At 38.3% G+C, this 16,473-nt stretch overlaps 1 protein-coding gene across 6 annotated transcripts in view; it reads left to right on the top strand.

Moving 5' to 3' along the window:
• The window catches only part of LOC124788060 (tRNA wybutosine-synthesizing protein 4-like), a 55,859-nt gene extending 44,067 nt beyond the window's left edge, over window positions 1-11,792 (top strand). For 5 of the 6 annotated variants that reach the window (XM_047255140.1, XM_047255145.1, XM_047255142.1 and 2 more), the window contains exons 7-9: window positions 878-1,087; window positions 8,203-8,373; window positions 11,447-11,791. In XM_047255140.1, the coding sequence (XP_047111096.1) occupies window positions 878-1,087; window positions 8,203-8,373; window positions 11,447-11,608 (543 nt within the window). In that variant the 3' untranslated portion in view covers window positions 11,609-11,791. Of the gene's footprint in view, window positions 1-877; window positions 1,088-8,202; window positions 8,374-11,446 lie in introns of all 6 variants that reach the window. The other variant, XM_047255144.1, reaches the window with a different exon arrangement.
• The last annotated feature ends 4,681 nt before the right edge of the window (window positions 11,793-16,473 follow it).

Here is a 16,473-nt window from a genome sequence, read left to right on the forward strand (position 1 = left end):
ACCCACTGCCTCAGACTTTATGCCCCAGGACCTCAATACATGGAATGAAAATTTGTAATAAATTAAAATGGAACAAGTTGATGCAGATGACTTTAGGTCCACTTAAAAGAAAGCTATAAGAAGTACTGACACTGAAATGTTATTACTCAGTGGATGAATTCATGGGGGACAAAATGGAAATTTGAGCTTTATACAATGTGTTACATATTCCAAGAAATATCATTACAGTGTTATTATTTATTGTAGTGCTATTATTTATTAGTGTAAAAATCATTGTAACTACATTATAAATTTTTGACATGTCTCCTGTATGCAAACCAAATGAATTGCAAATGTACATCATGAGATAAATAAAACACAATTCACTCCTCCTCCTCCTCTTCCTCATTATCATCATCTTGTTTCCATGCTAATGTCCTGCTCAAGACTTCTTCAATGCAGTGGGTGGTTTTCTTTTTTGAAACTATTTTTTTGTTCATCCAGAATTTAAGTGATTTATATTTCAGTCTTCAGTATTTTACTCCATGTTGTTTGGTCTTGAGTGCATGTGTTATTTATTCATTAAGAACAAATTACCTGTCTGATCCTTTGCATTAGCAATGTTATGTATTCCAGCTTATAAAAATAACTTTACAATTCTTCATATTTAAAGATAGTGATTAGTATTCTTGTACAACAACCATTCTCTTTTTTATTACAAGATTACTAAGGCTTTAGCTTAGTAGCTGAATTTTGTATTTAGAGATCTGAATGTTTAATTCAAATCCTCAAGCTATTTTTGTGTGTAAGAGACTATGACAATGAATGGATACATTGTTTTAGAACTATTTTCAGGGTGTTCACTAATAAAATAGGCTGATTTATCAATTTCTTGTAGGTCCTGAATGATTTGTGGCAACTAAGTATTCAGCAAAGGATATTCAGCCAGATTAGCAATGTGAGTAAAAACTGGCCATGTGCCCGGTTTTCTCATAGTGCAGTAGCTCTAATGAGATGTTCATTGATAATCACTGGGGGTCTGAATGAGATCTTGCAGCCACTAAGGGACATCTGGATATATGATACTGAAGAGGGCTCCTGGGAAGAGGTTTGTTTATTTTTATTATTATTTCAAACAGTGGAAAATCCAGGATGGAATGTAACAGTATCACCAGCAGTACACAGCTGTCATTCCACCACCGCACCCAGTCTTTTTATTTTTATTTATTAATGTTATTTTTTTATTTTTCTTATTTATGTATTAATATCTATGTAAGAAGTCTGTGGAACTTCCTCAATTGCTTCCCTCTAGCATCTGGTTGCTATTTGATTACAAAAGTAACCACCAGTACTGGTTCTTAATTTTAATCTTATAGGCCAGTGATTGTATTAATACTTAGCAGAAACTAATGTTTTATGTTTCAATTTCTATGTGCAGTTTTCTTTTCATGTGTACAATAAATATAAATATGTAATTCATTGTGATATGCCTACATATGAAGAGGGAATTCTGTGTTAGATATCAGCCCCTAGCACACTTTGAGAAGTCTTATCATCATCTTGTGATATGGCATGACAACCAATATAAGTAACAGAACTCAGCAATCTTAATGTTTGGTCAGATGCTTTGATAAAGTCACACTTCACCTTAATGTTTTGTCAGTTAACAATTTCAGCACACCCTTCTTTTTCACCTTCTGAAAATTTGTCTTTAAATTTGCATAATAATAAGTGCCACCATGTCTGTGCGCCAGTGCACTAGCATCTTAATAAGTTTACATTTATCATTTTTTTGTCTTCTGTCTCTCTAATCACTTACAAGCTGCCTCTCTTTGACTAAAATTTCATTTCTTTCTTTTCAGTCTTAGTGGCAGCTTTTTATTGTACTAACTCCCTGAGTTTGTGTGAGGGAAAACTATTCCATGGGAAATGTTAACAGGAAACACTTGCATCTCCACATTTGCAACTTTGCTGTCACAATCTTTCTGTAGTGAGATGTTAAATGGAACCGGTCAATCAGTGAATCTTACTCATGAGAGTGTCGTGTATTACCACGATAAAGTATCTAAAAACTTTGTTGTTCTGCAACTAGGTTCAGCAGTATGTCAGTGTCATCATCTGGCAGACTCAAGAATGGTGTATATCACAGATCCATAATTTTGAATTATATTATAAGGTGTACAACTTTCCTTCCACCGTTTGCCGTTAGGTGGCGACAATGGTAAGTAGCGGTCGAAAGAAACAGATCGCAGACATCAGGCAGTTAGGTTGGACCTCGGTCAACACGTCCTCATTCAAACATTAGTCGATTTGCATGTGCATCACAAAGCTGTTCCTGATTGAAAATGTCAGTTTACGAGCCTAATTCTTGTCATTTGCGGAAGGTGTTACTGTTTTGTTTCAGTATGAAGAAAACAGCGGTTGAGTCTCATCAAATGCTCTCAAGTATGTATGGTAAGGATACTATTAGTGAAAGAACATGTCGTGAGTGGTTTCAACACTTTAAGAACGGTGATTTTAATGTCGTAGAACGGCCGGCATAGTGGTGGAAGAGAGAATGTTTTCGAAGATGCAGAATTGGAGACATTGCTGAGTGAAGACTCGCGTCAAACTCAAGAAGAATTGGCACGATTAGTGGGTGTGACACAGCAAGCCATTTCAAAACATCTCAAGGCCATGGGCATGATGCAGAAAGAGGGAACTTAGGTCCCGTGTGAGCTGAAACCAAGAGACATTGAACGGCGTTTGTGTGTTTGTGAACAGCTGGTTTAGAGGCAAAAATGGAAGGGATTTCTGCATCACATTGTGACCGGGGACGGAAAATGGGTTCATTACGATAACCCTAAACGCAAAAAATCATTGGGATATCCCGGCCATGCTTCCACGTCGATGGCCAAACCGAATATTCACGGCTCCTAGATCATGCTCTGCATTAAGTGGAACCAGCTTGGCGTTGTGTACTATGAGGTGTTAAAACCAAGTGAAACAATCACAGGTGCTCATTATCGAATGTAATTAATGTGTTTGAGCAGAGCATTAAAAGACAAATGGCCGCAGCACAGCGAGAGGCACGATAAAGTGATTTTGAAGCACAACAGCACTCAACCCCATATTGCAAAAGAGGTCAAAACGTACTTGGAAATGCTAAAATGGGAAGTCCTACCCCACCCGCCGTATTCTCCAGACATTGCTCCCTCTGACTATCACCTGTTTAGATCAATATCACATGGCCTGGCTGACCAACCCTCCCGATCTCATGATGAAGCAGTCACAAATTGGATCGATTCATGAATTGCTTCAAAAGAGGAACAATTTTTTCGATGCGGGATTCGTATACTGCCCAAAAGATAGGAGAAAGTAGTGGTCAGTGATGGAAAATGCTTTGAATGATACGTGTGTAACCAATTTGTTTCTTTAAAGCCTCATATGTTGGGGGAAAATCAGTAGAAGCAAAGTATGTATATACACTGAAGAGCCAAGGAAACTGGCACACGTGCTTAATATCGTGTAGGGCCCCCGCGAGCACACAGAAGTGCTGCAACATGATGTGGCATGGATTCGACTAATGTCTGGAGTAGTGCTGGAGGAAATAAATACCATGAATCATGCAGGGCTGTCTATAAACCCGTAAGAGTAAGAGGGTGGAGCTCTTTTCTGAACAGCATGTTGCAAGGCATCCCAGATATGCTCAGTAATGTTCATGTCTGGGGAGTTTGTGGCCAGCAGAAATGTTTAACTCAGAAGAGTGTTCCTGGAGCCACTTTGTAGCAATTCTGGGTGTGTGGGGTGTCGCACTGTCCTGCTGGAATTGCCCAAGTCTGTTGGAATGCACAGTGGACATGAATGGATACAGGTGTTCAAACAGGACACTTAGGTGAGTGTCACCTGTCAGAGTCATATCTAGACATATCAGGGGTCCCATATCACTCCAATTGCACACACCCCACACACTTATGGAGCCACCCATATCAATGATGTTTCGTTGAATGGTTCACATGCTGACACATGTTGATGAGCCAGCATTGAAATCTGCAGCAATTTGCAGAAGGGTTGCACTTCTGTTAAGTTGAACAGTCTCTTCAGTCATTGTCAGTCCAATTCTTGCAGGATCTTTTCCCAGCCGCAGTGATGTCAGAATTTGATGTTTTACCAAATTCTTGATATTCACAGTACTCCCGTGGAATGGTCATACAGGAAAATCTCCGCTTCATTGCTGCCTCTGAGATGCTGGGTCCCATTGCTTGTGCGCTGAGTATAACACCATGTTCAGACTCATTAAATTTTGATAAACTGCAATTGTAGCAGCAGTAACCAATATAACAATTGCACCAGACACTTGTTGTCTTATATGAGTGTTGCCGACAGCAACGCCATATTCTGCCTGTTTACATTTCTCTGTATTTGAATATGCATGCCTATACCAGTTTCTGTGGCACTTCGGTGTATTTAGTATTGATAATTTAAGATAAGGGTAACAACATAAAAAAGACTAGAAACTTTGCTTCATATTTTTCGAGTTGGATTACATGCTGAACTCAGACAATACCTCTGCTGTTTAGTGAGTTGTTACCTTACTTCTAATTTATTTACATTCTACTAGTTCTTTCTATTACAGTGTTTAGTGCTGAGATATGTGGCATATTTTAAAATTTGGCCATGTGGTGCACACCACTTTAAAATTCTTAAGTCTGTCAGATGATGAGAGACTGCTGAAACTAGCTGCAGCATAATAACAATTCTAGCTTCTTTATGGTAGTTATAGATAATTCTGTCATTTAAAAAGGCTGTGGAGCACAACTTATTTGATGTGATTCTACACATCTTTTATTGTTTATATATTTTTTGATGTGACCATTTCACAATGACATAACCATTTTCAACCAGCCATTGGTCATATTCAGACCAAAGGCACTAGCTACAAGTAGTTTCCATTACATTGTTGACAGTACTGTTGTTTAGTATGTGCTTGTAGTCTGAAGATCACTGATGGCTAGTTGAAACCGGTTACAGCATTGTGAAACACTCATGTGCTTTTATCAAGAAAAAATGTAAAAAATGAAAGAACATAAATCAATCACATAATCTCCAAGACAGTGTGTTTTTTTTTTGTACAGATTCTACATATCTGTTCTATATTTTTTAATTAACTGTCATTATAACTGATGTTTCCTTTTCTGATTTGAGTTCTTATTTCCTGTGATGCAATGTTATCACTCCCGTGTGTGATTCATGATTATCCTACACCAACATTCCCTATGGTTGAAAAATGTTACATAGGACCCCTGTGATTTTCTTGGTTCTAAATTATTGCTGTTCTGTTCTGATCTTGCTTTTTGCTATACAAATTTATCCTCATTTTGGTTGATTATAGGCCTAAATCTGTTATTATTGAAATAGAATATTGTGTGAAGAGAAATGAGAGGAAACTCTTGCATGTTCTTAAATAGAATTTAAACAGTATATCATGATGGCATACCAACCTTTGTTTAGATTGTGTAGATGCCCCATAATGCTTGTAGACCTTCTGTAATTGCTATCTTCCTGATAATTATCAGGTGCTTTAAATAACATTGTCAAGTTTACATTTCGTTTCACACACATTTATTGTTCTTAAACACACAGTGATTGGTTTGTAATGTGTTATATAGATTTAGCAACACGGATTGGTAGGCTACGTAAATTACAAGTGGCTTAATGAGTAACAGATACTAACATAGTAACATTGCTCTATGAATTTTAACTGGTAACTTATTGTGGCTTGATACATGACATATATTTAAGGATATGCGTAGGAGTGTTTTTGCAAAATTGTAGCAAAGTCAGTAATTATTTCACTAATAAAATAGACAGGAAAAATAGGTCATACGTACACACATTATACAGTGAAATAATATCACTTAACTGTAAGCTATAAAATCTAAAAATGGGAAAAAATGTAGGTGCTATCTTACGAGGTGGACGTTTTTATATACACTAGGGTTTCCAAAGCCAGCCAAGAATTCAAGTTGAAATATTTCACAAACTAACATGTGATTCTGGGAACGCATTTTTTTTAATCAGAAAAATGAGGACTGTAAGAGAATAACACTGAAATTTTGAATGAAAATAAATTTTGAAATACTAAATTTTTTGAAAAAGGAAAATGTTTGTATGAAAGAGAGGAATGAAAACTTTCAAATGAAGTGTGTAAATCCAAAAAACAGGCAATTATTAATGGGGTTGAATTTTGTTGTACACATGATTTACACAACTCGTAAACTGTAAATATTTCTTAAGTAAAATGTTGTCTCAGAAACTAATTATTCTGTTATCACCAGTGGTCTGGAAAGTATGCATTGATGAATGAAGTTAAGCAAAATGTAACATGAATAAGAATTTAGATTTGATGTAATCATGGTATGTGCCTTAAGTGTAGGAAATGTATCAGAAAAGAATAAATGCTTGTTTGTTTATGTTTCAAACAGCAGAAAGGTTTATTATCACAGGAAATTATTTGAGCAAAACATGACTGAAGAAGAGAAAAGTGACATGATGATAACAAAAGGTAACATATGGCCTGTCATGAAATTTGGTTTTCATTCTTCCTCTTATTGTACATCAACTTCCACTATCCTTCCTTATGTTTCCAACTGTTCTGTTAGTACTGTATTCAGTGTCTGTGTTTTGCTTTCCCTCTACTTGTTCGTGTTCTCTCTTTACTGAGCCGGGTAGTGCAGTGGTTACCGGTAGTTAGCACACTGGACTCTCATTCGGCAGCACCATGGTTCAAATCCGCGTCCGGCTATCCTGATTTAGCTTTTCCTTGACTTTCATGAATCTCAAAAGGCAAATGCCAGGATGGTCACTTTGAAAGGACATGGCCTCTTTCCTTCTCCACTCTTTCCTAATCTGAATTTTTGCTCCTTCTCTAATGGTCTCATTGTCTCTGATGAACTTGTTGTTGATGAGACATTAAACACTCATCTCCTCCTCCTCCTCTTCCTCCTCCTCTTCTATCTTCCTTATTGTTGCTTTGATTACAATCTGTTTTCATTTTATACACGATTTTGATATCATTCTAACTGTTGCATTTGCCTGTTACTTTCAACTGATGTCTCTGTTATTCGTCACATTATATGTAGTTGTTATTCCCTTCTTTGACATTTTGTTAAATTTAGAGGATTGTAAATTTACCTATTGTGCTCTTTCACTTTAGTCACTCTTCCTTAACTAATTAACTAATTATATTTGCAGTTGAATGACCCAAGAATTTAGAGTGACTTGACCATCTGTTTTTTTCTGATTTGGAGGTATTTCTTTTTATTTTGCTGTCCCCTTAACTCCACGGAAAAGAAATATCACCTGAAGCTTTTATAGTGTTCCCAATGAAACAGGAAGTTCAATGAAATAAATGGTAACGACTAGTAAAAACTGTGCATTGAACTAGGGCTTGAACTCAGATCTCTTATATTCATACGCTGTACTGTTGCAAATGAGACAACTAAGATGCCTGGTGTCAAACTGCTAGTGACAGTATCTTTTTCCATAGCTTGAAATTATGGAGAGAATAAGACAGCAAATGGTTTACATTCAGCTTGACATTACTTCCTAAATGTAGGAAAGAACTACTTTGCTGGAATGGTCTTTACAACAGATTGACGTTGTGAGCTCTTCTGAGATCCGGACCAGAAAATCAAACTGAATATCTTGTTTTCGTGGGCATTGATGTCCAACAGAAGCTCTTTCATTTTTATAGAAACCAACATAGTGTTTAAGTCTGTTGCTAACACTCCTATATGCTTAATCATTCAAGAGGCTGCTGGGCAATGCTAAGGTATTGCAGAATTGTGTAAATATTTGGAAGTATAAAACACAGACATAAAGTGGCAGATACCAATCTTCTGATGAACCTTATTTCTACATGTTAACATTGTGCATCATTTTCCATTTGATATCCTCTGTACACATGAAGAACATGAGTGCATCTCCATATTCATCACAATTAATTCCACTGCCAAATAATATTTTAGTAACTTGTTGACAGTGATCATAAGTGTAAAAAATTCTGCTACATAGAAATGAATAAAATGTAAGCATCAGTAGATATATTTCCTTTTTTTAATTTTAGAAAATTGGTGTTCAAAATAATTTTACATTGCATGGAATTTAGCAGACAGTTGTTCAGGATTGTTGTTATATAGAAAACTGTGCTCATTAATGTAGTGGAAACTCTTCTTTTCATAGGTACATGTAAAAGGACCACAAATGTTACCACGATACAGTCACACATCAGCAGTAACTAGTGATAACAAGTTTCTTATATTGCTTGGAGGGGTTAACACACACACGACCCATCAACCTGGAGTGTGTGTTATCAATTTACTGGAAAGAAAATGCTACGAATATGCCTTACCAGTGAGTAAATTTATTACTGAGTTTTTATGCTCATTATTGATGCATTTATTGATATAAAAGTTTATAAGGAGAGAAAGAGGAAGAGAAAAAGAAAGATTAATGTTTGGTGCGAATTTTACTCTGTACACCTCTTTGGTGTACCATTGTTGTAGTCAAATATCTGATGTTTGCAAGTCATCTTAAATTGACTATTTGTAAAATTACAGAATGAAAAAATAAATAGAAAACACATCTTTTCACCATTTTCTTTGCAAATTATTTATTTTTGAAACCTAGGTTTCAGATGTTTAGCTCATTGCCTTATTACTGGAAAATATGCTATGGTCTGTATTGCTACAAACATACTAAAAGCATAGAATTTACAGTATTTCACCAGTACGGTAGTGGAAAAATCTCGTTGGGATATAAATAAGGGAAAGAGCAAATAAAGATACCAACTCACTATATAATTGAGGTATTGAGTTGGAAGTAGGCACATAAACAGGTTTGAGAATGTTTTATTTTGCTGCATGCAGCACTGGGCTGTCATATGCATATAGTATCATGAAATTAGCCACTCATACAAATGATATGGCCAGCATATGCACATTATGGTGTTATGATAGGACTTACATGGATGGCTAGATGATGGACAAAATTCCAAAACTAATCCCCATTTAAATAAAAACAAACTTCTGTGCAACTTTGATGTTTCTGTGATTTCATTGAAATTTGAGAATGTTGCTGAGTTTTTCCCATCCAGGTACTTGCACTGGCACTGGCTCCAATGCTGGCATATTGTAGCCAGTTTGCACAGTGTAGATGTATATGTGTATGAATATATGTATAAGTATTTTGTTAGCTCTGAGGAAGGACTGGTCCAAAAGCTTAGCAAAATTTTCCTTATATTTATTTGCCAATTGACCACTCAGTGTCTCAACTATACAGTGCATTGTTAGCTTCACTACTCCAATTATTTATATTCTGCTACAGACTTGCCCCTACCATATGAAGTGACAGAAGGCTAGTTCATGTGATGAAGATAAGGGATTTACCACATTTTTTTTTTAATTTTTTTACAGGAAATCTTTAGTATTTTTGTTTTGGGGACTATATTATAGAGAAAAGACTACTAAATTAGATACAGTATTTGCCAAAGTATTTTTGTTTTGAGCAATATATTGTGAAGGACATGTTAATACAGTATATACGTGCACTGTGAGGCCAAAAGGTTATGGAAACCAACTGACATAGATTCTGTGTGTACCAGTCATGGAACTAGTAGCATATATGCCTCCTTCTGCTGCTGTTGGGCTTTACTCTTCAGTACTGATACAAAGAAGATGGATTTTTTTCAGTGTGGTGGTGTCTAATTTTTGAAGTGAATTGATGTGGCACACAGACAGACTCAAATCATCTCAAGAATGATTTATGGGATTCATTCAGGTTTTTGAGCTGGCGATAGCAGCAAATCCACCTGATTTTCATTAGACCACATTGTAGTGGTCCTTGCTTAATGTCCAGGAGCATTATTGTGCCAATACAAATCATTTACACTCTGTGTGAGACCTGCACGTACTGTCTGTTCATTCTGACTGACTTTCAGCATTACCAAAATACACACTAGTAAGTCCTCACTCATACTTACAACCACAGGCGTACGTCTGTATGGCTACATTTTCAAGATAATAGGGCAATGTAGCCATACAGATATGTGTGTGTGTGTGTGTGTGTGTGTGTGTGTGTGTGTGTGTGTGGGTGTGTGGTGGGTGTGGGGGGGGGGGGGGGGAGGTGGACACACATACTTTTTTGGCATCAATAAGGATTTGTCCAGAAGGTAGTGATGTTCTCTGTCACATACCTATTGACGTCTTGGTGCCTCAACTATATGGTGAGCTGTTACCTTTGCTTGTTCAGTTATTTATATTCCACCAATGACTTTCGACTGCCATACAAGTAAATCCTATTTGTCAGGATATGACATTATCAACAATATGATCTTAAACCCTAATCATCCTTTCTTCCTTCCTTGTTTTTCACACATCTGTCAGGTCCACACATGTCCAGCTGAGTTCTGCCTGCATTGTGTATCATGACTGGTCACCCATAAAACCTTGTTACAACACTGCTCAGACCCAGGACAGTATTATCTGTAGCAATCTAAATACTATCAGAAAGTCATTTATGATTAGAGGCTCCTGAGGGACCATGGCTTTGAAAACTGAGGCCTGTTGATCTTGATAGATTGCTTTGTCAATGACTTGATTGCAGATGAAAGTCCTCTGTAATAGATAACAGCTGTGTCTGATGTCTGGATTGCTTAACAAGCTTCAGAGTTCAAAGAGATCAGTAGTTAATTTTTAAATGGAAAATCCAGGAGGAAATAATGGCAGTATTATAAAAAAGATTGGTACTCACCATATAGCAGTCTATTTTCAAATTTCAACACATGATAACATCACCAACAGTGTACTTGGGAATATTTAAGTTCTCTGGAAGCTCTCAAGTGGAATTCTTGCAGTTATGGGTCTCTACATTCGTGGCATGTAACTTATTTGCTTAATGGCTTGTGAAATGTGGCTATAAATATCTGTAATCCCTGCAGTTAATGAGGTTTCACATGATGTAGTTTTCAATCTCAAAACAGTTTTCAGTTCCACTAGACGTTTATGGGAAATTGTTTTTGCAAAGTAACAAACATCTTTGTGGACAGAGCTTATGAAATCTAGTCCTATAGTGAACTGCTTTGTTTGCTCCCCATTCTTGGTCTTATCCAACCTTGTGCTGTGTAATGACCTCATATTGATAGGGCATTAACTCTGACCTTCCTTTCTACAATTCTCTCTAAAATAATTGTTCTATTAGGCATAAATAATGAAGAAATATCTTTGCTATAGTCTCACTGATTGTATGTTTAATTCTGATACTCCTGAACAGAATAAGTTACACTTTTGGTACAGGAGAGATGGTGCATTCATCACTCTTTCTATTTTTGCATTCTTTTGGAATGTTATGATGTCTGTTGTAGATTAATAAGTAAAGCTGAAAGTTCACTGTGATTATTTTATTTCATTTTTGTTTATTTTCTCCACAGAACCAGGATCCAGACAGGCCAATAATGTTACACAACCATACATCAGAATTGATAGAGGATTCAAGATTTCTAGTGTTTGGTGGTGGCGATAATTGTTTCTCATTTGGCACAAGCTTTAACCCTGGTATCATTAACATGGAGATATCTCATTTGCTCCATTGACATAATTTTACATAAAATACAGACTGGAATTAAAATGGCCAAATGAACTAACAACAGTGTGATTTATATTTTTACATACTATATATTTTTATATTATTTTAATGAGAAGTATACCTTCACAATTATGTATGCTTGCCTGTGCAATGCCCTCCAGAAGTAATGTTATTTAGAAATAATGAATATGTAATGGGGCACTGCACCGCCCCCCCCCCCCCCCCCCCACACACACACACACACACACACATTCAACGCACAGTGCAAGTGGAATGTTGTAATAAATGTGGGTGAAAAACACCAAAAATTGGCCATCTCGAGTAATTGTACCGAGTAAGCATGTCCCCATGACCACACACATGGACAAGCATTATTGGAGATCAACACTGATGATGCTTCATAAATAAAAGAAGTGAAATGTACATGGCGAAAAACAAACTGTGTTTCGTTGCAAAGACAGAACTTAACTCCATGAATTTTGAAGCAACTAAGGAATGATGGAAAAAAATACACACATAAGTGTGTGTGGGGGGGGGGGGGGGCGCGCGCGTGCTAAAGCTACAATGTTGTAAACCATACAAATTACTAAGAATAAGTAAATTTATCGCTATTTCGCAACACAGATCCACTAAATGGCAAAATCAGTATCAAAGGCCCTCTATTGGTCTCTGTCTTAGAGGTAGCACACAGTAGGTAGATGGATTACCTCAAGGAGTGCAGGATGTGAGGACATGAGAGTGGAGAATGTTTTCTGGTTTGTTCAAAAGAGAATACTCAAATGACGACAAGCGAAAGTTATTAGTGATTCATGTGTCTTTGAAAAGATCTGAGTGCTAAACATACAACAGCTGTCAGTGCCGCACCTTACCAAAAGATCTGTCTGAGAACCCTAGAAAATTCTGGTCATATGTAACATCGCCAAGTGGATCTAAGGCTTCCATTCAGTCCCTTGCTGACCAGTCTGGTGTGGCAATTGAAGATAGCAAAATGAAAGCCGAAGTTTTAAATTTCATGTTCAAGAAATACTTTACATAGGAGAATATACAAACCCAGTGTCATTTGACCATTGGACAGACTTCCATTATGGATGGCATAGTAATAAGCATCCCTGGCATAGAGAAACAACTGAAATATTTGAAAGCAAATAAATCACCATGTCTGGCTGGAATCCCAATTCGATTTTACAGAGAGTATTGCTTGACATTGGCCTCTTACCTAGCTTGCATTTATGATGAATCTCATGCCCAACATGAAGTCCTAATTGACTCCTGTGTATAAGAAGCATAAAAGAACAGACCCGCAAGATTACAGTCCAATATCATAACTTCTGTTTGCTGCAGAATTCTTGAACATATTCTCCATTCAAAAATAATAAACTTTTTTGAGACTGAGAAGCTATTGTCCACAAAGCAGCATGGTTTTAGAAAGTATCACTCGTGCAAAACTCATCTTGCCCTTTTCTCACGCGATTCCGTACTACTAGATTTCTGGAAACCATTTGAAATGATGCACCAATGCAGGCTGTTAAAGAAGGTATGAGCATACAGAATAAGTGGACAGGTATGTGAGTGGCTCAAAGACTTCTTAAATAATAGAACCCAGTTTGTTGTCCTCAACGGCGAATGTTCATCATATAGAAGGGTATTGTCAGGAGTGCCTCAGAAAAGTGTGATAGGACCACTGTTGTTCTTTGTATACATAAATAATTTGAGGGACAGGGTGAGCAGCAATCTGCAATTGTTTGCTGATGATGCTGTGGGGTACAGTAAGACATCAAAGTTGTGCGACTGTAGGAAGATACAAGACAACTTAATTTTGTGTTGATGTGATGAATTTCAGCTAGCTCTAAATGTGGAAAAATGTAAGTTAATGTTGAGGAATAGGAAGAACAAATCTGTAATGTTTGGTTACAGTATTACTAGTGTCCTGCTTGACACAGTCAATTCCTTTAAATATCTGGGCAGAACATTAAAAAGTGATAAGAGATGGAACAAGCATGTGAGAATTGTGGTAGGGAAGGTGAATGGTCAACTTCAGTCTATTGGGAGAATTTTAGGAAACAGTGGTTCACTTATAAAGGAGACTGCATACAGGACACTGGTGCAGCATATTCTTTAGTACTGCTCAAGTGTTTGGGATCTGTACCAGGTCAGATTAAAGGGAGACATCGAAGCATTTAAGAAGCAGGCTGCTAGATTTGTTACCGGTAGGTTCAGACAGCATGTGAGTGTTACAGTGATTCTTCAGGAACTCAAATGGGAATCCCTGGAGGAAAGGTGACATTCTTTTTGAGAAACACTATTGAGAAAACTTAAAGAGCTGGCATTGCAAGCTGACTGCCAAATGATTCTTCTGCCACTAACATACAAGACACTTAAGGACTTGTTTTTCCTTCACTCTATTTATGAGAGGAACAGGAAAGGAAGTGACTAGTGGTGGTACAGAGTACCCTATGCCATGTACCATATGGTGGCTTATGGAGTATCTATGTAGATATAGATGTAGATGTCTTCCTGTGCTGACAACTCACACGCTTATGTGCCTCGTACCGATCAGTTGCAATGGTGAAAATTACACATGCGTAACATGGGTTTGTTTATTTATTTAATCCAATGGCTAGGGCTTCCCCCCCCCCCCCCCCCCCACCCCCGTTGGGCAGACCGTTCACCAGGTGCTGGTCTTTCAATTTGACGCCACTTCGGCGACCTGCACAACACCCAGTCCGTGGGAGAGAAAATTCCACGACCCAGCCGGGAATTGAAACCGGGCCCAGAGGATTGACAATCCGTCATGCCGACCATTCAGCTACCGGGGGCGGACGACATGGGTTTGTGACTGCATGTTATATAAACTATCATTTTCAAATGTGGCACTTATATGTTGCTGTTTGTACAATGCATGGGAATTATCATCAAAATATACAAGCAGTGGCAGGAAAACACACATAAAGCTATGGAAATTTGCAAGCTTTCAGAGCCAGTGGCACTTTCTTCTGGTAGACGGGTTAATGGGAAGGAAGAGAGGGGAGTGGGAGAAAAGGATTGCTGAGGTTTAGGAAATGGGGAGAATTTGGAAAAATTGCCCAGAATCCTGCATCATGGGAGACTTAACAGTTGGGATGGTCTGAAAGGACTGATTGTTATCTCATAGAATCATGTGTACCGCCAGTTGTCCGTGTCTTCCCAGCACAATATTTTGACGTCTTCACTTGGCGTCTTTAACAGGTGTTTCCTGAGTTTGGTCACTTTGCTAACCGGGTCCCATATTTATGCCTGGGTGATGGCTGCTGTTCACTATGCCATCCATGCCCACTATGGCTGTTTCTTGTGGTGGTATCCGTTTCTAGGCATTCCCTCTTCTGTATGCACCCATTGCGGCTGTCTTCCAATTGTGACGGCTGTCCTATGGCATTCTGTATTAAATCCACACCCACCAGGTGCATTCCTAGCACTATCGTGATGCTGTTGATTTCCCTTATGCTGTTCGTGGATGCTGGCTTTCTCTTGTGGTGATGTCACCCTCCTGGCAATCTGAATTTGGTATGTGACAGTGATGTGCACTTCCTGTGACATCAAGCTGCTGTTGGAGTTGTATATTATGTCTTCTCACACTGCAGCAATGTCTTGTGGCAGTAGCTACAGTCTGGTTTCCATATTATGTCTGCTCCCCAGTTGTTTGGTGCCTGATGTTCAGATGACTGATGTTCCCTGTCTTGTCCAAGACCACTGTGGCTGCCTTCTGAGGAGGTAGTTGCTGCCTGGTTCTCTGTAATGAAGTCTGAGCCTGTTAATTATGTCCCCGATTGTCAGAGATGCATTACTGGAGAAGGGAACTTTCTGTGGTGTTTCTGTAGTAAATGTAAAGCTGGGTTCCATGCCATACTGAGCTAGTATTCTGCTTCCTAGTCGATCAGGTTTTCCACCATCTTGATTTCAATACATTCATTGCACCGATTGAAGTGGTGCAGTGTTTAGCACACTGGACTCGCTGGGACGGTGACGGTTCAAACCTGGGTCCGGACATATTGATTCAGGTTTTCCGTGATTTCCCTAAACTGCTTGAGGCTAATGCTGGGATGGTCCCTTTGAAAGGAACATAATCCTTCCTTATTCCAATGGGACTGATGACCTCATTTAATAATGACGCCATCCCAGAATCTGTAGGTTTGAGCCAGGATCCTAGTTTTGTCTTAATTAATGGTTTGTTGAAGACTTCCCTGGCAATTCATTGTCATCTTGTAGAATCTGGTGGTCTGGTACTATGTCTACATCTGGACTTGCCAAACAACCCAGCACCAGAGGTCTGGAACAAGGTAGACGGTATGTCATCGTTACTGGTGGCATGTATTGAACACAATGCCACAGCTCGACAACTGGTGAAATTTGAGTGCATGAACAACACAGTGCAACTTACACAATACCCACAAGGTGGTAAATCTGAGTGGTCACCCATTAGACAGTGGTAGATGAAAGGTACTTGAAAGGGGCCTCAACTTTGCATTTACTTCTAGAGACCTACTGGTTTCTGGCTTCATCAGTTCTATTTAGTTAGTGGTCAACACTCTATCATCAAGGCATGCAGATGAGATTTAGAGAGAGTAATGCGGGGTGCAAATAGAGCCAGACCACCCTTAACAGACATCTCATAAGATGAGAGGATGGCCCTTGAGAGTTTGCGGGAAGATGAAGACTTAGTGCTGTGACTGGCAGACATTGGGAATTCTACTGTCATACTGCAGAAGGCCGACAGTGACCAGATCTGTCAACTTTTAGAGGAAACTGCTTACAATCGACTAGAAAATGATCCCACTAATAGAATGGACAGGCAAACCAAGGCTCTTTTTAAGGAAATGGGATAGTCTGAGAAAATTG

The sequence above is a fragment of the Schistocerca piceifrons genome, chromosome 3 (assembly GCF_021461385.2).
Source record: "Schistocerca piceifrons isolate TAMUIC-IGC-003096 chromosome 3, iqSchPice1.1, whole genome shotgun sequence".
In the NCBI taxonomy this organism is placed as follows: Eukaryota; Metazoa; Arthropoda; class Insecta; order Orthoptera; family Acrididae; genus Schistocerca; species Schistocerca piceifrons.